General features: G+C 43.0%; 1 protein-coding gene across 1 annotated transcript in view; it reads left to right on the plus strand.

Moving 5' to 3' along the window:
- TPO (thyroid peroxidase) overlaps positions 1-23,414 on the plus strand; it is a 148,634-nt gene that overhangs the window by 47,792 nt on the left and 77,428 nt on the right. The window contains exons 4-6 of the mRNA XM_025203384.1: positions 9,233-9,402; positions 10,970-11,102; positions 17,548-17,677. Of these exons, the coding sequence (XP_025059169.1) occupies positions 9,233-9,402; positions 10,970-11,102; positions 17,548-17,677 (433 nt within the window). The remainder of the gene's footprint in view (positions 1-9,232; positions 9,403-10,969; positions 11,103-17,547; positions 17,678-23,414) is intronic.

Genomic DNA, 23,414 nt, shown 5'->3' on the forward strand with positions numbered 1-23,414 from the left:
GTTACAGCCAGGAGGCTCTAGTTTATGTTCGGCTTACATATTATACCGGAGGCTTGGGTGAGGCTGTAGGGGTTGGAGGAGGCCTCATAGGGACCCCAGAGGGGTGGGGCCCCAGCGCCAGTGAGGGCGCAGCACCAGTGCAGGCGCAGCTCACAGTGAGAAGCGCAACCAGTGGGTTGCGGGTGGGGAACAAAGACCTCGGGTTGTGTGTGGGGTACGTAGACCCCAGCCCCAGAGAGGGGCAGCCTTGAGAAGCCCCAGCACGGGCACAGCCGCCCCAGAGAGGGGGCGCTATTATTAAGGAGCCCAGCGTGGGCACAGCGATCCCCAGAGAGGGGGTGATATTATTGAGAAGCTCAGCGCAGGCATGTAAGGTCCCCGAGAAGGGGGAGACTGTTGAGGAGCCCGAGACGGGCGTAGCAAGCCCGGGTAGTAGGCTAGTGCTGCAATAGACCTCGGACACGGGCAGGGTGCTGTGGTGGGCCCCGACAACAGGGGTTAGCAGCACAAAGCCCAGGAGAAGGGCAAGGTGTGGCGGTAGTCCGCAGCAAGAGGGGATAGCGGCACGGTGCATCCGGAGAGGGGAGGTTAGCAGCACGGTGGGCCTGAAAGATCGTAGGGCTCGATACGAGTTCCCAGAGGGGATAAGGGTCCCTGAGCGGGAAAACACTATTCGAGAGAGCCCAGAGTGGGCTAGAGTACAGAGGCGGCCCGGGAGAATGGGCAAGTTGATTTGTGACAGAACAACGTTTATCCCATCAGCGAGGCTTGGGGCGTGGTATTAGGGGTTGGTAGGAGCCACGCGTAGCCCATAAGGCTAAGGGGGTTAGGGGGCACCCAACATACCAGGTGACCACAGGAGTCTGGGAGAACCGCAGGGACAGAGGTCCCGAGTAGCCGTGCCCAGGGAGTCATAGGCAGCCTCCCGAACCTACTAAACATCAAAGACGTGGCAGGAAAGAATAAGAGGGTGTCTTGGGCTGGCCTTGACACGGAGCGAGGGACCTCGAAGAGATCACGGCCCTCCTAAAGGACCCCGCCGTGACATGGACCTAGCTCAAACCTTACATGCACTGCCTCTCTAAAGGTGTCATAGTTATCCGCTGATTCCGAGGGCAGGCTGTTCAGGACAACAGACATGCTGCCCTCAATCAGAACATCCATATGTTTCATGAACTCTTCCTTTTGTAACTTCCATTGGCACGCTTGGTTTTTGAAGTTGCTTAGGAACACTTCTGGATCATCCCCGTCTCTTGTAGTGAGAGAAGATTGGGGTGTTTAGTTTGGGAGGTACAGCTGGTTCTGGCTGAGCACCCACGGCTCCACCATTTGACTGCATTTGGAGTACTGCAAGATCGTGTTCACGCTTGAGCCTTGCCTTTTTGGCCTCTGCCTCATGCTGGCACTGGGCCTCTCTAGCCTTATGCTCACACTGTTCCTTCTCATGCTGGCGCTGCATTGCCCTCTCCACCAGCTCCATCTTATGCAGCTCTCGTTCAAGGTTATGTGCCTCGTGCCTACACTGGGCTTTTTGAGCTTCCAGCTCCAGCCTGTATCTCTGGAGGTCCAACCCACTGGGTGGAGAAGGGGGTCATTCCTTGGGCATTTCTCACTCAGGGAGGTTCACTCCCATTAGCTTGTCAGAAAGAGTGGTTCCATCATCTCCACTCTCACTTGGAACCAGGATGGGCACTTCCCTGGTTCACTCATAGTCCGGCAAGACTTCAATCAGGTCCTGTTTCTTTTGCCCTTTTTTTCTTTGGATGCCTATCCCTTTCAGCTTTTCCATCAAATGATCCTCAGTCAGGTGGCCATACTTGTCAGCCATCCTAGTTATCTACGCTGTCCAGTAGACCCAATGCCAAATTAGAGATTGTTTGCTCAAGGGTTTTCAGTGACTCTATTCCCTTCCCCAAATTATGCCTTCAATACAGCAGGCTGTCAGATCCCACAGCTCCTGCCATGTGTGGCAGGCCAGTAGGGGGTGCTCCTGCACTGAACCACCTACCTCACTGTGCCTGAACACCTTCCAGGCTCCAAGTGCCTCCTTTGGGGTGCCTCACGTCTGGCTGACCCCCTTCCTGGAGCACACCCTCTAGCCTGGGGGTAACGCTGCCACCACCCAGGGTCTGAACTGATTTAGGCCCTGTGCCCCCTGAGAAACACGGGCCTAGTAGTCCTAGATAGTACTTGACCCACTGCAAGAATTTGGGATACTTTCCTGTCTGAAGCACAAATCGCGGTCTCCCTTAGTCAGCTGAACCAAGGGGACCCCAAGGCATAATCTAGTCCCTCTCCCAATAAGTCTCCCATGCTAGATACAAAGAACTTTATTGGTTACAAGGAGTAGGTTTGGAATAGGGTACAGGGTAGAGCAATATCAGAGAAATCCCTTAGAGCAAAGTGGCATGGTAGCCTTTGATCACATGATCTGAGTTACTGCAAGCTATATATCTAGTTAGATCTCAGGTAGCTTACTCATGAGGATCATCCAGAGGCAGGTGGAGATTCCCTCTGGAGGCCAGCAGCTCATTGATCATGAGTTTCAGAAGAGAGAGTGAGTTTCAGATGGTCCAGTTTCTCTCTGAGTTTTCATCATGGTTACTGCCCCTCCTCCTGGGCAGTCCTTAATTTATATCACCCTTATGACCTCTTTTACCTGGTCCAATGGAGGCCAGCAACTGTTGGCTGCCAGCCAACCAATTTGAAATGCATCACTGGTTGCTGGTTAGACTGGCAGGGGCTTTTGCCCCCCCCCCGCCCGGGTGGCATTGCTTAGAACAATAGGGAGTTTAAGCCCCCACCCAGGTATGTGATGCCAGTCACATAGGCAAGGGGAGCAGGTTTCCCCACTCCTCAGGAATGTATCCAACCCAGGTTACAACTCAGGGTTACCTGGAGCCCATGGGATGTCTGCCCTCTGCAGTGACCATGGTAACCAAATTGTCACCTAGCAGAGGTTGGGGAGAGACAGAGATGGTATTCTACCACACAGTCCATGGTGCCAGAGGAGGCCCCAGCCTGGACTATGTGATGCCATGCAGTGGGGAGGCCTGTGGCTGGGGGCGGAGGGGTTTCAGGATGGGGTCCAGTGTACCTCCATGGCCCAGTTCAACACAGGGCTGCTCATAACCTTTGCTGGTACAATTTGTGCAGCTTGCAGCCTCTCACTTAGAAGTTTGATGGCCCTGCACTAGACCATGTTGTCTCTTTATGTTTTCACTTCTTGAGGTCCTTTGCCCAGCAGAGCTCAGCTGGACCAGGTTATCTATTTGAAGGAGGTAAGGCAACGGGGTACAGTTCAATGTAATCAATGAAAAATATCTCAAGTTCATTTGTACCTAATTTGTAATTGTTGCTTAATGTCCCAGGCAAAACCATTTTTCCCAGCATTTATCTTAAACCTTTTACAATTTGTTTTGTTCTATCTATATTCAGATGCACTAAACCTAAAAAATAACAAGATGATAGTTTGGTTAAAATCTGAATATATAGAACATGTGGCTTCCAACACTGAACAAAATAGTTAATGATTTAACAATTCTCAATGTTTTTTGCTAAAATTGGTTTTATCCTATTCAACCTGGATACTTTTTATCCTATCCAGCACTTTGCAGTTTGAATAACCATGTTATCTTACATTATACCATTTTTGTTTCCGCCAAACACTTTGACTGTGGTAGCAGTATAATGATTCTATATGTTTACCATCCTTTTTTGCCATGCTTTTTTATGACAGTATGAGAAAGAAAGCATCTGAAGATAAGAAATAAATTACTTGAGCATGGGCACACAGTCAAGTTTCCATGAGATAAATGAGGGGAGGAGGGACATCTTAGAGTACATCTTACCCCTCTGTAAATAAAAAATGACTTTAAAGAAAGAAGTTATGTTATTGCAGGTTGACATTTCTTTTCTATGTGGTACACATGACATGACAAGCATCCATGACAGTCAAAGTATATCATTTTTTCTTCAGCAAGATGTCCATTCACCTCACCTAAATTTGTTTTTGTGCCCATAGCCTAAAGATAATGTTTTCTAGGGTTATAGTAATTGAAGTTGCAACATGTACGTTTACATACATATATGTAATATTTTCCTATCACATATATATGTATACATATGTATAAAACCTGACAAGAATTCAGCATTAATCTTGGTGATCTTATCTTATTTTTTAGTAATTTGCTTCTAATATGCGTTTATCAAAATTAGCAACACATATCACTTATTAATCCAAAGAGCCACAGGCAGTCCTCCTGAGCCTCTACCTACCCTGTTGGCAATTCCCAGACAAATCAGAGCCTGTTAAAATTGTTTGCAATATAAATGATTTGCATTAGAATTGGGTCATGACCTATGACAAATTCTATATTTAAAAGTTTTACAAGTCTGCTTTAGTCACTGATTTTTTCCGTTTCTCTCCTATCTGGCTGATAATGCCCAAGTACTACAGTGATTTGTGCTATTGTATATTTTCACACAATTTAAAACTGGAGCTCATGGGGGAAATAGCATTTCTTTTCTGTAAGAAATTCTAGTATTTCTATATCTGCTTTCATCCTGAATCAGAATGAAAAGCAAAAAAGGGAAGTATATTCATGGAACAGAAAAATCTTAAAAGCTAATTTAGAACTTGCAAAAGGTATTGTCTCATTGTTTTCATTGGGGAAAAAATATTGCTTCAACATTCCTGAGATAAATGTTGTACCTGGATAAAGTAGACACTGATCTCCCTTTCTGGTAAATTCTGTAAACCAATGATGGTGAATGCCAGGAAGGGTAAAGAACAAAGGATAGATCACTCTAGCTATACCCTGTTCACTGCTTGCCTCTGAAGCATCCAGTGCTGTCACTGTCAGAGACAGAATACCAGGCTAGATGCTCCATTAAGATCAAGATGCACCCATTAAGGCACTTCTTATGCTCGTATACAGTGCCTTACACAAAATATATGCCCTCATTATTTCTCATGGGCTGTGCTCCTCAGCTGGAGTATATCTGCCCATTATGGCCACATCCAGACATGCAGGCAGGTGTGGTTTGTGGTGCCACAGACCTCTTTGTGGCACCACAAACTGCATGTGTGTATGTTAAAATTTGCCCTGCACTGCAATTTTGAAGTGTGGAGGCAAAAATTGCTACCAGGATTTCCCGGTAGCAAAAAAAAGTCCTGGAGAGAAAATGTGGTGCAGAGCGCTTGAAAATAACATGCACTGGAACAATTCAAGACTCAATACTTCGGTGAGATACTCTGACTGTTGACCAGAGCATCTCTACTGCTACATTTGTGCCCCTGCTGGTCCAGCACTCTAGGACCCAGGAGGAGTTGGGCACGGGCAGTTTGCCCAAAGCAGGACAATGTACCCTGCAAAAAAGCAGGACAACAAAGGGGTGTGTGCTGAGGCATGAAGTGGTGGCACAAATTTGTGCTGCTACTCTTTGTGCCACTGCAAGCTCATGTCCCTGCACATCTGGATGCAGTAGATATACCACATTCATATAATTGCCATGAGGCCCTATGGTGGCTCAGCCACAAGGAGAGACTGATGCATCATGAGAGGTGCATTCTGGTCTACAGAAAAGATGAAGGCCTAAAGAACTCTGAGAAATAATGATAATTCAGGCAGAAATAATGATTAAAGGTATCATGACCTTAAATTAGGTGTTTCATTGTGGATGGAAAATTCCACTGAAAATATTTACTTGTATAAAATTTCAATTTCTTCCAGCGAAGAAATATTTCCTTGAAAAATTTCCTTTGAATTTTTTACCAGCTTTGCTAAATAATATGTTTTTATCATTGTCAAATATGTATAAAATGAGTTAGCTTAACTTAACTCATAGAGAGGTAGTTATCCATGAAAAGGTTGCTTAGAGAGTACATACATTTGTTTGAAAGTACATTTTGGTGCATTTTTTTTTAGAAAATAGTTCTTTCATAAAGGCAACTAATGAATAACCATTTCATGATCCAGATTATTAAATATTCACTACATGATTCAGAAAAGGAGACAGGCCTGCCCCTGTGATTTTGATCTCTTTGCCTTTGATAGTCATCTTCTCAAGAAATTAAGTTTCAGAGGTAAAGACCAATGGATTTTATTATAATGATCAAGGAAGAACAACAATTGATTTCAATTTAATTTGTGTAAGTAATTATGTAAATAAAGTTATCTATGTAAATAAAGTTCAAATTTTATTAATTTTTAAAAGAAAAGTAGCGATATTGGGTACAGTGGATAAAGCATCCTAATTTTTTATTAAAAAAAATTCAAACTAGGAGGGAAGCTCTACCAGAAATCATTTAAAAATGCTTCCTGTGAGGGTTTTATTAAAACCAGATTTTGTATACGTTCAAGATATATATATTATTTTTTTTTTTGGACAAGTCTGAAATGAGTCTAAATGATGAATATTTTAGGTTAATCCAATTCAAATGAAAAATAGATTATATATTTTACTAAACAGATCAGAGCTACAAAGTCTTGAAAATATGACTTACAGATTTGGGGAAAATCTTAAGAAAGTAGAGCCTTTTAGCTGGCTAAAATGACAGATAACAGCTCTACACAATGCTGCCAATTGAGATGCCATTCAAGCTGCTTTCTGCTATTGGTTCCTATTTTTACCCAGGCAATGGACCATCTGTATTTACTGGGAAGTGGAAAATCAATTTCAACACCCCAAATATGAAACTATTGTCACTAAATGTTACCAGTTACTCAGTAATATTCAAGTCATGATTCAAAATGCCCCGACTCAAGAATTTTGCTCTGAGATATATCCTGTGGGGTGTAAAGGACCTCAGGCATAAAGGGCATGGTAGCAGGAGCCTTGGTGCTACTGCTACTCTAAGAGAAGGCAGACGGCAGATAGAGCAGTCTGCAGGTGCTGAAGGAGGCAATCAGGTGTCACTTGACCCAAAAGGGGGGTGGGTGGGGCAGTAGTCTGAACCTGGCAGCCAAGATGTGCAGAGCTCCTGAGCAGCAATGCTGCAGCCAAGCTCTTGACAAACACTTAAGTTGTGGTAACCAGGCTGGTGGTCTGGGGATTGAGACAAAGGAGGTCAGGTGGTTTTAACTGGCCTGGGAGCCAGGCCTTGGCCTAAAAGATAGGGGCTAAGGCCAAAGAGCTGGGCCACAAAAGAATGGTCATGAGAGCAAAGGGGGTCAGGGACCTCTAGCTCACAAGGGGTGAGAGGCAGAGTCAATGACTCATAGCTCAGGAGGGACAAGCCAGGCCAGGGAGCCTGGAGGTCTCAGCTGGCCTAGGAGTAGGGCCAGGGCCCAGAAGGGACCCAAGGCCAAGGAGATGCCACATTTGGAGACTGTCAAGGCCGGGATCCCAGAGATCTCAGCTGGCCTAGGAGCAGGGCAATGGTCTAGGGAGAGGGACTAAAGGCAGGGAGTACCACTGTCAGAGACAAGGTCAGAGGCCCAAAGCCCAGAGAAAGGCAAAGTCAGGGCCAGGGTCCCAGAAGCTCAGGAGAGGCAGGATCAGGGTCAGTGACCCAGGGCCATACCCAGGAGTAGCCAAGATGGGCAACGTGCCTGGTGTGGGCAGAGAGGGCTGTACCTGGAAGTAGCCAGGATGGGCAAGGTCCCTGAGTGTGGGCAGAGAGAGAAAGCTTGAAAGCAAATGTTGACATCCATGAGGCATGGCTGTGGTGTAAAGGGCAGTTGAAGCCATGTTATAAGTCCTTAAGGTGAGATAAAGACACCTGAATAACAGCATAGGATCAGGGAACCCTGGGGTAGCCTCCCCTTCCAAAGATCCAAGAACAACAAGGCATGGCAGGAGAGGTGAAGGGAGAAAGCCTGAAGTGTGAGGGCAGAGCAGGGGCTGCATGGCCACCAGGGGGCATTGCAGCCACCCCTCAGACAAACAGCTGTTACAGGTATGCACAGGTGATACATTTAATCAACCTAATCCTGGTTAGGTCAATCTAATGCCCAGTCATGCAGGCATTTAGAGGGGTTGATTCAGCCAAAACAATTGGTGCACAATCTAAATTAGTGCACCTCCTTATCCCCCCAAGTTACTTACCTCAGGCTGCCCAAATGGCTCCCAGCAGCAGCAAAGTGAATACCTGTATGTGCTGCTCCCTGTCTACCTGGTTTTCTCTCCTGCCCGGGGCAGGGGGTTGGACTTGATGATCTACAAGGTCCCTTCCAACCCTACATCTATGACTCTATGAAAGCCTTGGGTGTGACGATCTATTTGGGGATGGTCCCTCTTTGAGCAGGACGTTGGATTAGATGATCTCCTGAGGGCCCTTCCTAATTTTCTATTATCTATGATTTTATGATACTCTGACTGTATTATATTTTGGGATTGATATGTGTTTTGCTCACAGGCCTGACCTTTTCCTACACAATACAGGTTTTGCTTCAAGGGCATCATCAATTCATAATAAATATGTGCTGATTTGGCCTGAGATACAAAATTTTCACACCTAAGAGAGAGAGAAACTATGGGGATTGTATTAAATTAATGGAGGGAGAGTACCAGCTTCTTGGGCTAAGATCAAGTATGAGAATGAGGGTGAGATGTCCCTTGCATTCCAGGGAGGCTGACCCCGTGAGTCTTCCCAAATGCAGGGATCTCAGCTGCACAATTTTGTGGCAATGGGGAACTGCCTTTGTGCTTTTTCCCTAAATTTAAAGTTGGGGGCGGAAAGTAGAGAGCAAAAAGCTATCTGATTCTTCACATTTATTTTCCCTGATGTAGCAGTGGGAAAGGGACAAATTCAAGGCAAACTTCCAGTAATTAGATTCCATGCCTGAAAACTTATATCAAATATATACATTTTTCATATAGAAAATATAGTTATTGGGGGTTATTTTTTTAATTAGGGTCATTTTCTTTTTGAGTAAGTACAGTAGGTAATCTTAGAGTATTCTACATTTGATTTATAAATATGTACAGCAAGTAGTCATGCACACCATATGGTATTTTAATTTGTTTAATTGTAGTTCCAAACCAGGGTTTTTAGCTGCTTCTTCTAGACTATTTTATATGTAATCATGAAAGCTGCTCACACACATGGGGCACTGCAGGAATGAACTTTCCTTTTTTAGAACAGAAAAGATAAGTTTAAGAAATCTAGGAAGACAACAAAAAGTTGCTAGTGTTTCATTTTTTTCTCTCCATTCAAGCCCTACTTATAAGTATCAGTATGTCCAAAGGAGACTTTTTTAAGAACATATTTTTATCTCTGTTACAGAAATCTCCAACGAAGGGGAATAATGACTTCTGATCTACTGCTGGCTTTTTCAAAATCTCCTGAACCGGAGAGCAGAGAGATTTCCCAAGCAGCTGAAAGGATGGAAACTTCAATACATCTGTTGAAAGAAAAAGTATGCCAGAAGCAGAAACGTTCAGTGCATCCAACTGGTAAATACAACATACAGACATTGGCAGAACTTACTTCAGTTGTGCCTTTTACATTAAAGATTTTTTACTTCCTTTTTTGTATTCTACTAAGGCTGTAGTACAAGTCATATCCACCTATTAGAGTAATAGTGCCCGCAGTTCATTTCTTTAAAATATCTTACAAAATACAAGTAACATATTTTCTCACATATGAGATACACCCTATATAATATGACCCTTGATTTGGAAGGAGAGCCTGAAGAAAAAAAAATCTTTGATTGAGGTGAGTGAATGGCAACAGTTAGGGCACTGAGCCTGCCTCCAAGCCTACTGCCAACCCTGTGTGCTAGATGGGGCCCGTGGACCAGTTTGACATGCTGGATCCAGGGCTGCATACTGAATCTGACCCTGTGCTCTGACACCAGAGCTACATGACAAGTCCAGGAACTACATGCCAGGTCTGGGGCCACCCACTAGCTGCAGAGACACGTTCTTGGTCTGATCTCACCTGCCTGCTCTGGAGCCACATGCTGGGTCTTACCCTGTATGCTAGCTCTGGGGCCATGTGCCAAGTCTGGGACTGTGCTGGGTCTGCCACTTTGTCACAGATCTGACCAGATTCAAATCAGCATGCAGCTCTGGAGTCAGTGTGTGGGGTTGGACCAGGCACACCAGGTCCGGGACTGTGTGCCAGATCAGACTCCATGTACTGGGGCCAGTCACAGAGCAACCCTGCCAACCAGCCTGATCCAGCACACAGTTGAGGAGAGGAGCTCCTCACAGGTCAGGAAATTTGGCAGGGTGGGGGACAGGACGATTAATTGCCATGGCTTCCAGAGTCATGGAAATGAACACTGCAAAGACCCCCCAACATGCACCAAATTTTTAACCCATACCATTCACTTTTCCTTGCATATAATGCACACTTCAATTTTCCCTAGCTGGATTTGGGGGGGAAATTACGGGTTCTGTGAGAGAAAAAACAGTAATAACTCATTTATTTCTTACATCACTAAGAAAGAGATAAAGATTAAAGATATTCAGATTACATTTCTAGGGTACTCTTTAGCATACACACAACAATGTTCGCAGATGACACACAACTCAGAGGGGTTGCAAATGTTTTGGAGGTTATGATTAAAATTCATCAATTATTGATAAATTATAGACTTGGGCTATCAACAACACACAGAAAATTCAGAAAAAGACAAATGTAAGGTCCTACATGGGAAAGAAAAGCCAAATAAATGAATATGAAATAGAGAATATGAACAGAGACTGTTTTTAATATGTTAGCAGATATCAGGATCAATTCCTAGGTATAGGTAAGGAGATAAAATGGTCATATTTTTTAGATAATGGCAATGAATAATTTGACCAGACCTAAAATGTGCTATATCTAGACAAGATTGTACAAGTAGTCACTGTACTGTGTTCCCTAAAATTACCCATTTTTCTCTTCTTAGAATAGGAACTATATTGATGCTCTAATGCTGATAGAGTTAGACCAATGCCGATATTCGAAATGGCTATAACAGTACTCTGTGACAAGAAAGCAAACTTGTTGGGTTAACACTTTTTTCCCCAGATCTTTTACCAGCTGATCTGCTCAGGAAAATTGCCAATATGTCTGGTTGCCTACCTTACATGCTGCCACCAAAATGTCCAAATAATTGCTTAGCCAATAAATACCGACTCATTACTGGTGCTTGCAATAACAGGTAAGAAAAATAGATTTTTGAAAGACACACTTCTCTTCCTGTTACTGAGAAAGTTGTGTCTTCTATGCAAAAATACATGTTTTACTCAACTTTATCTTATATTTAGCAAAACAGTAGTAAAAGACCTACAAAAGATCTGCATGTAAAAGGAAAGAAAATGGTATCTTGAATTTTTCAGAACCTTCCTGTACGTTAAAGCCTCAGTACAACTTCTTGAATGTAGTGGACTGTGATGTTAAAATGTTTGTATGTCTCAGGTTTGTTTGGCTGAAATTTCTGGAATATACTTTGGTCACGTAGCACCACAAAGACAGTGTAGATGAAAGGGGAGGTAGCTGGCCATATTTAAATAACCTGCCTTTCAAGTATAGTATAGAAATACAAGTCTGCACAATATGGCTGATCTACATGGAAAAGGTTTCTATCCCATGAGTTCAGTAAAGAAAATGCCGCCTGGCTCCCTAGAGTCATCAGGTTTAAAAGACCATGAGGTGCAGTATGTCTGGATATGACCAAACACTGGTTACTCAGGAGGCTTGATTAATTGGGTTTAAGCTAAGCAGGGTTATATTATAATTGTAATAGTTCTCTGAAAGCATAAATAACATATTACCTCTACCTGTGAGGGATTCCAAAGCCTAAACTCTTACACGAGATATATCTGAGAATTCTCATTTGCTAATTTCTGGGTATGCTACACTAGGACTTTAAAACTGACTCTTCTTCTTGTCAAAGTTTTATTTATAGCTTCTTCCTCCCTAAAGAGCTTACTAACAAGACTTACTTCTTTATTGATGAGGCCATTAGAAATATTATGCCTGTGATTATATTGCAGCTCTCATGATTCACATGCTGATGTGAGGTTTCCCATTCCCTGGCTCAGAAATTATAAAAATGTATTAATGTTGCTCCTCATGCAACTTAGTCTACATGAGCACTGAATAACATCATGTCATGTCATCACGTCTTGTTTTCTAACAGCAGCAAGCAAACTTTGGTGGCTTATTACCAAAGATAAGAGTTAGAGATTTTCCAAAGTGCTAATGCAAGTTATCAAGCCAAAGCATTCAAGTTTCATGGCAGAAGCATGAAATTGCATAAAATCATAGAAAATTCGGGTTACAGGGGATCTCAGAAGATGCACCCAGTTGCATGCACATTCTTGGTCTTATGTTGAAGTTCAATTTGAGCAGGGACTGTAACACAATGATTTTATCAGAGAGACCAAATCACCTTCCTAAAGATGATTTGTAATGTGGCAACACTGACTAATCTCATAACAGAAGTAACTGATTGAATAACAAAACCAAGGAGTTCACCAAGGTCCGTTCATGGTTTGTTTGAAATATACAGGTGGCACAAAGTTAAAGACAATTCCAATGACTATCTAGAATATAAACAAAACCCACTAGATTTAATTAGAAATCCAAATGTGGGTGGTTCTGACCAATCCATTCATGTCTCATTTTTTTGGACTCAAAGCTCTTTATCTTTGAGTCCAAAGGCTGGTGTGCTGGGCACCTGCCCAGGGGCTCTGCTACCTAGCCCCTCCCCCCTCCCCCACAGCCCCTCACTCTGGGCTTGAAGACACAAAATATTACAAATAGTTTTCCATTTGTAAGCAGATTTTTTTATTGTTGGTGTGGGGGGGGTGGAGGGGCTTTGTTGATTGAGGTGGGAGGGGGAAGGGATGGGGGTGGGTGTTGTGAGGGTAATAAAGTGTGTTTTTGTTTCACCCATGTGCATGTTCTGAGAATGGCACTGGGGGTGGGCAGGGAGGGTGTGGGGAGTGGGGCAGGTGGTCTAGGACTGCAGGGGGTGGGGGTCAACCAGGGTCTCCTGCAGCCGGGGTCCTGGCATCTGCTGGTGGGTGTGCGGCTGTCCTGGGGCCTGGGCGGGGTGCTGGGACCAGCATGGCCAGCAGAAGTACAAGGCACTGGTCATTGCTTGCAGGGTTGGAGCATTGGGGCACTGGGTATTGCTGGCAGAGGCAGGGGCAGCCCTGGCACAGAGAGGCAGGATGGGTAAGGAGGGAGCTGCTGTGTGCTGCCCCTGTGCTGGGTAGGGAAGGGGCTGGCTAGGGATCAGAGTTTCCAAGATGGCTGCCAAGTGCTGGCAGCCTTGTGGTCAGAGGCTGCAGCTCCCCCAGTGGCCACAGGGCCACATGGCAGAGCTGGAGAGACTTAAGACTAATGGTAGTGCCAATTTCCTACACATGTAGATGCCAGCCAAAAATAACTTAATGCACATTAGCTTAATGCACAGTAAATTTAGTCACACTTATTTGCATGTATGGACATGTCCTGCAGGTACTAAATTTAATGCACATTAGGAAAAGCACATTAATGCATGTGTAGATGTACCCTCATATTGGAGGTACTAAATTTAGTGTACATTAGTAAAAGCACATTAATGCACACATAGGTGTGCCCACTGACCACTAAATGCTTCCATACCCCCATAGAATTATTTAGCATCTGAATTAGAGATTCATGTTGTGGTTAGGTCCTTCTAGTTTTTGACACATGGTGTCTAATTTTTCTCTTTTACTTTTTACAGACACACGCACCTGTATAATCAGCATAAAAAACAACCATTCTGGTAGACAGTTTATACTAACTGTCTACAACATCTGCAATAAGTTGTACAGCCTTTTAAATAATTTGGCTGGGCCATTAACTAGTGTAAGTAAATATGGCTTGACTAACTTACATATACTGATAGGTGGCAACTGAGTAGCTGGCTCATTAAATTACAACATAAACAATCTTCAAAGATTTCAAATCATGTATCTGCATTATCACTATACATATATAATTTATTAGTTCTGTTTTTTCCATTCAAATTGCTTCAGATCTAATCATCTTAACTCCCTATTAGTAGAATGCAATTTTCATCAGTCAGTAACAAGAATATTGTGTTATATATTAAAGTTAAGCAGCTGTTCTATGATGATATTATCTGGAAGAGGAATGAAGTTATGACAAACTTTAAATAATCAAAATGTTTTGATTGTAGCTATCTCTTTGATTAATATATTTGCAATGTTTGTGCATTTTGTGAACAGTACTCTTGGATTATGGAATATATAATATGGAACATTAATATTAAATTTTCCTTTGTGTGAAATCCTTAGAACAAAGGTAAAATGTAATTTAATACTATGTAGGTTTGTGTGGTAAAAATATTTTAACTGGGTGGGGTTGGAGAGGATTTTAAATGGAAAGGAAGATGTGTTTTGGAATGGAAGGGAATGAAAGGAAAGACCTGCCCAAACAACTCCTTTGTTTTATCTTGGGCACCACCAAAATGGTATATATAGGAATACTTTTAATTATGTAGGAAAATGAAAGAGATCTGAAGATAAACTAATTAATTATGTAGGGGCAGGGAAAGGTAGCTTTTCAGTTTACCCTTCATGAAGCAGATCATTTACTGGTATAATCAAGTACAGTTTTATTAACTAGTTTAACCCCATCTGAAGTTTGACTTCTGCTATGAATCTGGTGGGTTTCATGAAGTTATGGGTATCAGTCATAACATGTTATATTTCCCCTTTTCTTTTCAATGCAAATGAGTGAATAATTTCTGAGACTGTTCACTGCGTGTGGGTCTTTCTAATGATCTCTCAGTAGCCATATTTATAAGTTTACTTCTAAGAATCTTTAACACTTTTCAGCACAGTAAAATTTTGTCCGGCTCTCATTGGGTGTCTAGCTCCTTAGGCTGTTGTTTGCAAGTAACAAAGTGTATATACATAAGTTGCACTTTGGTCAGCCTAACTAGGCAGATCTGTACAGAGATTCAGAGAGGTTAGATTAGGCAAAAAATGGCTAGCCCAATCTAATTTACTTCACCTCCTCAGCTGAAATAAGATAGATCAGGAATGGATTAGTCCAACCTAACATCTGTACATGTTGAGACTGCACCTTTTGTTCTGGGAAAGCCTAACTGCTCACCCCAGTTCCAGGGTCACCCTCTTCCTACTCCCCCAACCCTGACTGGGGTATTTTTAGCTGTCCAAACTCCCCATTCCAAGACAGAGAACCCCCATACTGTGAACCCTCCAGATCCCGCTACACCTGCCAACTCCCCTCCTCAGACCTCCTAGCCCTCCCCTGTCCTACCCACCTCTCTTCCAACCTTGACTTACTTTGATTGGGTTACCAAAGCAACTCCTGGCACTGGTGAATGTCTGCACAAATGGTACCTGATCTAATATCATGTGGCTCAAAGCAAGCCAGGTGACCATAGGTTGGGTCCCATGAATGTCTGTATTATATTATCCTTGCTCTTACATCCTCATCACCATTTTTTTTATGTGCCTTTTATGCTGTCACTCAGCTCCATTAACAAAAAATAGTCTTGCGGCTATTTCTCACAGCTTTCTTTGTATCTCTGTCTATGTTTTGCTATGTACATCCCTGTTATCTCAGAAAATTATAAAGCATGAACTTTTATACTTTCATACCACATTCATTTAAATATTCCCTCGTGAAAAAAAAATTGAGACCAAAACTAGACTGGCACATTAAAAAAAAAACATTTGAAAGGCAAAAATCTGGGCATTAGCCTCCATTTAAGAATTTTGGGTTCCTTCCAAGGCTGCCAAAAAACCTTTAAAAAATGTAACAAAAGTAAAAAATATCCAGTACACACATCAGAGAATCTTGTATTTATATTTGATTACACTGTAGGGTTGTGTATAAAAGCAACCCTGTTATTTCAGCTGCCAGAATTAATGCAAAATTCTGTTGATTTGGGTGAGAATTCTACATGGACAATATAATTGGGATTTATTTCTGAATCTCTACTGTTTGACCATCAATTATTTCATAATAAGGCACTAGATTGACTACCTAATTGTTTGTGCCTGGGATTGCAAAGATGTCTGCAACACTCAACCTATGCTAGGAGCTGACAATTTCTGAACCAATCACTGGCTCAAAGTTTCAGTTTTGAAATAGTGCATACCACTAAAAATAAGGACAACTAGAGCATCTGAATGAAACCTGCAGAGCAAGCATTTTCAATCACAGAACCAAGTGTACAGTATTTGTTAAACAGACTTGATACACTGTTTAAGATAACACAAAGCATCAAGCACAAAGCATCTGGAAGGATATTTACTACAGTAGTATTCTAGTGAGCAGCTAAGCAATTAGGAGAATAATCACTGGTTAAGCAGTTAAATTAACATTTTATTATTTTAATTGAATAAAATAGTACTAAACTATGTGCAATATTTTATGCAATTTCAGTATGGACAAATCAACTGTAACTAATTTGAATGCTTTATTAAGGCATACTTCAACCTTCAAGTGTGAATTATTGCAGTTAATTAAGTGTATTACTGTCCCATATAGCCTTGCAAATTAAGCCATTTTGGTGTGCTCAAGATCAATGAAGTATTAATAAAATTATTGTTCCCTGTTTGGTGTCCCCCTGGACCTATAAATGTATGTGTACCACCTGGAAGCTGCACTTACTGCCTATGAATAGGGTGACACCGTATGTCCCAGTTTGGCTGGGACAGTAACAGATTTTGTAGGCTGTATCGGCATCCCAGCTGTTTGGTGGAAATTGAAGCCCAGATTGGCACCACCCCACTTGTAATGTGTCCAGCCCAGCTCCTCCTGAGCAGGCTGGAGGTGGAGGGACAAGCTCAGCTGAGCATCACTCCTCCTGCCTGAGGTGGGGATCAGGCAGGGCAGGGTAGGGCAAGCCAGGGGAGGAAGTCAAGGCCAGGGCTTGGGAACCTGCATGTGGCAAGCCAGGATGGCAGAGTGGGGTGAGGTGGGACAGTGTAGAGGCCTGTGTCAAGGCTCCATCCCCCATGAGCAGAGGCTGGGCCCAGCTAGGAGTGGTCCCTGTGCAGCATCTCCTGGGCTCCACTGGTTTGTTCTGTGTGGCTACATGGTGCCTCTCCCACCACTGCCAGCAGCCTGGTGCCCTGCCTCTGTGGCCACTCCTGAGGCCCATGCTGCATGTGGCAGCCCCAGTTGGCTGCCAGTCATGGTTCAGGGGGTTTTACCATGTAGCCATGCAGTACAACCTGGTGGAGCCTCGGGGGTGCTGCACAGGAGCTGTTCCCTGCTGGGTCCAGCCTCTGCATTTGGGGGATGGAGCATGTGCATGCACCCCATTCATGAATGATAATACAGATGTAAAGGCTTTGGACAAACAGTGCTCCCATAGATTTGAAAAGGTTGTAATGTTAGTTAAAAATGTTAGTTCAAGCCTTAAAAATACTTGTATTTATTTCAGTAATTAAAAACTACTGAGTCATTATTTTGGGCCAAGTTCACTTTGGTGTACATCAAGTCTTGTAACCAGAGACATTTCAGTCATCCATCAAATAAATAGTCCCTTGCTGGGAAATGCACTCACATAAGTAAATATTTTAAACTTGAAAAATATTTTCTAATCTTTTCTTTTTTCCCAGGAAACACCCTAGATGGGGAGCATCAAACACAGCTCTTGCTAGATGGCTCCCTCCAATTTATGAAGATGGAATCAGCCAGCCCAAAGGATGGAATCCCAGCATGTTGTACAATGGATTTGAGCTACCACCGGTTAGGAGACTAATTAGCAAATCATTTGAAATGGCACTTGGCTTCATTTATGCCAAACACTCTAGAGTTTATTTTATATCAGTGAAATCCAGCCACAATCTATGTTAATTTTTAGAGTGGTTTGTTTTACTTATTTGTTCAGTGATTTAAACACTGAAGACTTTACTTTTCTTTCAATCTGTGCAGAAGAATAAGTTGTTTGGGACTGACTAAGGATCTGGGTCATTATTAGGTGCTTAATTAGTACCTGAATTTTAGGCAGGATTTCACTGTTCAGAAGGAAGACAAAGTCCAGGGAATTAAAACTAATATATGTGCATCACAGCAATTCATTCAATACATCAACATTTTAAGGATCATAATATCTTAGTGGAAGTACCTACAAGAACTATTTGGATTTGATCCAAGGTGATCAAGGTATCAGTATGGCTTCCCTCCTGACCCCGAGTCAACTGCTGATTTTTTTAAAAATGACACAACAAGGCCCAGCAATCAAGCCAAGTATATAGCTCAGGGTCAGTTCTGAATAGGTCAACGCAGACTAAAGTAGCTCCCTATAGTGCTTCTCAAGTTCCTTCATGACAGAGCTTGAGCTTGCACACAGAGGTGTGCCATTAGCCCATCATTTAATACAGCCAGTGACAGCAAGTGGATTAGGTTTATATTTTCAGTGATGAGGTGAAATCACCCATAGGCTTCCTCCATTAAAATGGCTTTAGCATATTGTTCAAGCCCTTCGGTGTCCAGCTAGTGACAAGAGGATCAGAATTGAGAGGTTTGGAAGCTCCTAGTCATGAACTGGCATAAAGGCAGTAGTTACAAGGTCATCTATCACTTGAATGAGGCAGGAGTGCAATTTGGCAGCTGTAACTGTGACTGAGCAGCCCTCTTTAGCATCCGCTCTACTTATCCCACATGGAGAGGGAATTAGACAAGGTGTCCTAAACTCAGTCTGCCTACCTTTTTTCCTAACTGGATAACTGTGTCCAGTGGGTTGACCTTTACTGTAGTTCAAATCAATGAAAACACAATCAGTTTTGGGACCTGGAACATCAGGACCCTCATGGACAACCCTAATAGTGAATGCCTGGAGCACCACACTGAAACCATGGCTTGAGAATTCAGGTGACACAACATTGACATTATTACACTGAGTGAGACCCAGCAAGTGGGAGATGGGCAGCTCAAAGAACAGAGAGGCAACTATACCTTCTTGTGGAAGGGTAAAGAGTAAGAAGAACACCAATTTCAATGAGTTGGATTTGCCATTAAGAATGAACTCATAAACCAACTCAATAAGTCCCCTGTTGGAATTAATAAGTGCTTCATGACTCTCCATCCCAAATTGCCAGGGAGACAATATACCACTGTCATCAGCACATATGCCCTGACTCTTGACTCTGCCAATGAAACCAAGGAGGAATTCTATGCCAACCGTGACCAACTCCTTTCTGACAGTTCAGAGGGAGACAGGCTTACACTGCTTGGTGATTTCAATGCCAGAGTCAGAAGAAACTCGAACCTCTGGAATGGAACCACTGGCAAGGAAGGAATGGGACAGGTTAACTCCGATGGCATTCCCCTCTTGATCAAATGAGCAAAATGTGGACTCACCATCACCAACATCCTGTACCATTAGAAAATCAGGTACAAGACATCATGACAACAACCACAGTCTAAGCACTGACACTAGATTGACTACCTAATTGTTTGTGCCTGGGATTGCAAAGATGTCTGCATCCTCAACCTATGCTAGGAGCTGACAATTTCTGAACCAATCACTGGCTCATCCACTCAGTTATGTCATTTAGACTGGATCCCTAATTACAGCTGCAGCAGAAGCAATGCCAATGGAAGGTGAACATTGAAGGTCTCAGTGACCCAATCAAGTGAGAGCTCTTCAAGCAGTGCCTCAAAACTGGTGAATTCCAATAAACAACAATGGGAGAATGTTGGCAGCACTTGAGGTGCCTTCAAGTTCACCATCATTGGTGTCTCCAAAGAGACACTTGGATTCTCTACCAGGAAACACAAAGACTGGTTTGATAAGAATGACTGGGAGATCCAAAAGTTGATATACTGTAAGCACAAGACCTTTTGTGCTTGGCAGAATGACACCAACTCCAAGTGAAAAGAACTGAATCACCAAAAAGCCAAGGCAGAGGTCTAAAGGAGGATCTGCGGTATGAAGAATAGTGGGAAGACAAAGCAAAGGAGATTCAACATGTCACTGACATCCAAGATATGCAAAGTTTCTTTAGTGTCACCAAAGTCATCTATGGTCTGAGCACTTATGGGCCAACTGCTTGAGACCTAAGAATGGAGGAGACCTGATTAAGGAAAAGGGATTCATCAAGGCCCACTCAAAGGAGCATTTTTAAGACCTTATTAATTGAGACTCAGCTATTGATGGGAGTGTTCTCAGTTCCATCCTGCAATGCCCAGTCAGAGATGATCTTGGAATCCCTCCAGCCCTTCATGACATGAGAAAGCCTATCAAGCAGATAAAGAATGAGAAGTCACTTGGAGCAGATGGAATTTCTACTGAAATTTTCAAGCAGGGGGGCGAGGAGCTTATAGCGCAGCTCCATGCCCTCATTTTAAGGATCTGGATAATGACAAAATCCCAGATGACCTCAGGGATGCCATGCTTGTGACAATCTTCAAGAAAGGAGACAGATCTAACTGTGAAAATAATAAAGGGATGGCCTTGCCCTCCATCATGTAAAGATCATTGCAAGAACCCTTCTGAACCATATCCTTCCACTTAATGAAGAGCTCCTCCCATGATCTCAAGGTGGGTATAGGGCATCAGAGGCACAACCAGCATAATCTTCACTGCTCATTGGCTACAGGAAAAAAATGCTGGGGAAAACATAAACCTCTTTACATGGTTTTTGACCTCATGAAAGCCTTGGCCCTGTCAACTGAGAAGTACTGTGAAGGATTTCAGATGTCACCAAGGTGGGGAGAGTAGTAGATACACTGAAGGGTAGGACTAGGAGTCAGGGTAACCAATACAACTTGGAAGATTGGACCAAAAGAAATCTCATGAAGTTCAATAAGGACTCATGCAAAGTCCTGCACATAGGACAAAACAATCCCATGCACCAGTACAGACTGGGGGCTGACTGACTAGGCAGAAGCTCTGCAGAAAAGGACCTGGGGGCTACAGTGGACAATACAATGAATATGAGTCAACAGTGTGCCCTTTTTGCCAAGAAGGCTAACAGCATACTGGGCTGCATTGGGAGAAGCGTCAACAGCAAATCAAGGCAAGTGATTCTTCCCTTCTATTCAGCGCTGGTAAGGCCACATCTGGAGTACTGTGTCCATTTTTGTACTCCCTCCTCCCCCCCCCCCACCTTAGAAACAATTTGGGTAAGTTGAGGAGAGTCCAGCAGAGGGCAACAAAAATGGTTAGGGGGCTGAGGCACATGACTTCTGAGGAGAAGCTGAGGGAACAGGGATTATTTAATCTGGAGAATAGAAGATTGAGGCTGGATTTAATAGCAGCCTTCCACTACCTGAAGGGTGGTTCCAAAGAGGATAAAACTAGACTGTTCTCAATGGTGTCAGAGAGCAGAGCAAGGAACAATGGTCTCAAGTTGCAGCAAGAGAAGTTTATGTTAGATATTAGGAAAAACTTTCTCACTTGGAGGGTAGCAGAGCACTGGAACAGGTTACCCAGAGAGGTTGCTGAATGTCCATCCTTGGAGGTTTTAAAGATATGGCTAAACAAAGCCTTGGCTGGGATGATCTAGTTGCGGATGGTCCTGCTTTGAGCAGGGGGTTGGACTAGATGACCTCCTGACATCCCTTTCAACCCTAATTATTTATGATTCTAAGATCCTTATGAAGTATGAATGCCCACCAACATTCATCACTATTCTTCACTTCATGATGGTATGTGAGGAGTACAGGCAACCCCCGCTTAGGACTCTTAATTGGTTCCTGAAAAACCAAGCGTTAAGCAAAATGAGTAAGTAAAACTGAAAGTATTTGACAACCCAAAATGATGACCACAAGTGTTTTTAATGACCCAAGATGGTGACCATGAGCATTATAAAGAAACTCACTGGGCGCTAAGTGAAATCAGGTATCAATTTAAAATGTGCATTATAGTAAAGTAGCGCTAAGTGAAACAGCTTTAAGCAGGGGTTGCCTGTAGTTCCCATTAATGGATCTATCACAAATCCTTTTGAGGTTAAGATGGGAGCTAAGCAAGTTTTCATCATCACTCCAACACTCTTCTCAGTATTCCTTACTGTGACGTTACATATGAACACCAACAAGCTTCCAGTTGATGTGGAGCTAAATTACTAATTGGATGGGAAGCTATTGAATCTCAGCCAACTCTGAGCCAAAACCAAGACTACCCTAACTCCAATCACTGAGCTTCAGTATGCTGATGATGCTGTAGTATGTGCTCACTCAAAAGCAGACCTTCAGGCAATAGTTGATATCTTTACCAAGGTATAGAAAATGAGACTCACACTTATCATTCAGAAGACTAAGGTAATCCATTAATAAGCTCTTAATGAACAGTCCCCAGTTCCTGCAATCCAGTCTTACAGTGAGACTCTGTAGAACATTGAGTATTTCTTGTACCTCAGAAGCCATCTTTGGCAGAAGGCTGACATTGACGAAGAAATCCACCATCACCTCAAATGTGCAAGTTCAGCCTTTGGATGCCTGAGGATATGGGTATTCAAAGATCATGACATCAATTTGAAACCAAGCTCATGGTTTATCAAGCAGTTGTGATCTCCACCTTACTGTACAGAGCTGAGACATGGACAACATACACAAGACACATTAAGTCACTAGAGAAGTACCACCGACTCTGCCTGCAGAAGATCCATTGAATCCAGTGGGAAGACACACCAATGTTAGCATCCTCTTAAACACCACAAGCATCCAGGCAATGATCATCAAAAATCAACTTCTCTGGGCCAACCATGTCATGTGGATGTCTGACTGCAGGCTCCCAAAGTAAGTTTTATTCTTAAAAAATAAAATGCAGCATCATTATCATGGGAAACTATTGCCCAGGACCTCCCAAATGGAGGAAGAGTCTGCTGCAAGGATCTCAGTACTTTGAAAGCTCACGATGACAACAAGAGAAAGAAAAGCAGGAGTGGTAGAAACAGTGTGTTGCAGACCAAATCAGGAATCTGGGGTCATCCACCCCACAAGGAAACGTGTGCCTCTGTAGATCCCAGATTGGCCTTATCAGGCATCTATGGACACACAGCTGAGTCAATCATGGAAAACACTCATCCTCAACTGTGAGGAATTGCTGCTGCTGCTGATGAAGCTAGGTGGAAGGTCATACCAAAATATAAGTGAGTTGTATCTGGTGTTTCTGGTTCAGGCTCCCTCAAATTGCCAAATTTACCCCTTACAACTTCAATTGGGAAAACATTGTCTGCTGTTGTTCTCACAGCATCTTATCACTTTATAGTCTTCTGGCTTTTTCACTTTCATTTTCAAATACTTACTGGTAATAATGATGGGGTGACACAATATTTAGTACTAATGATGCTTGCAACTGCTGTTACAAATCAAGTGATGCATCTCTAAACAGTACAAAATGGCTCTTACAGGTGAAAAACTGACAGATGAATGAGAAATATTACACTAGATGATATCCCTGGCAAAGGTCTTCAGGTTCTTTAGAATTTGTGTTAATGGAGCAAAGCACACCAAAATAAGGCTTGTCCTACTGCACAAA

The sequence above is a fragment of the Alligator sinensis genome, unplaced genomic scaffold, assembly GCF_000455745.1.
Source record: "Alligator sinensis unplaced genomic scaffold, ASM45574v1 scaffold832_1, whole genome shotgun sequence".
Classification (NCBI taxonomy): Eukaryota; Metazoa; Chordata; order Crocodylia; family Alligatoridae; genus Alligator; species Alligator sinensis.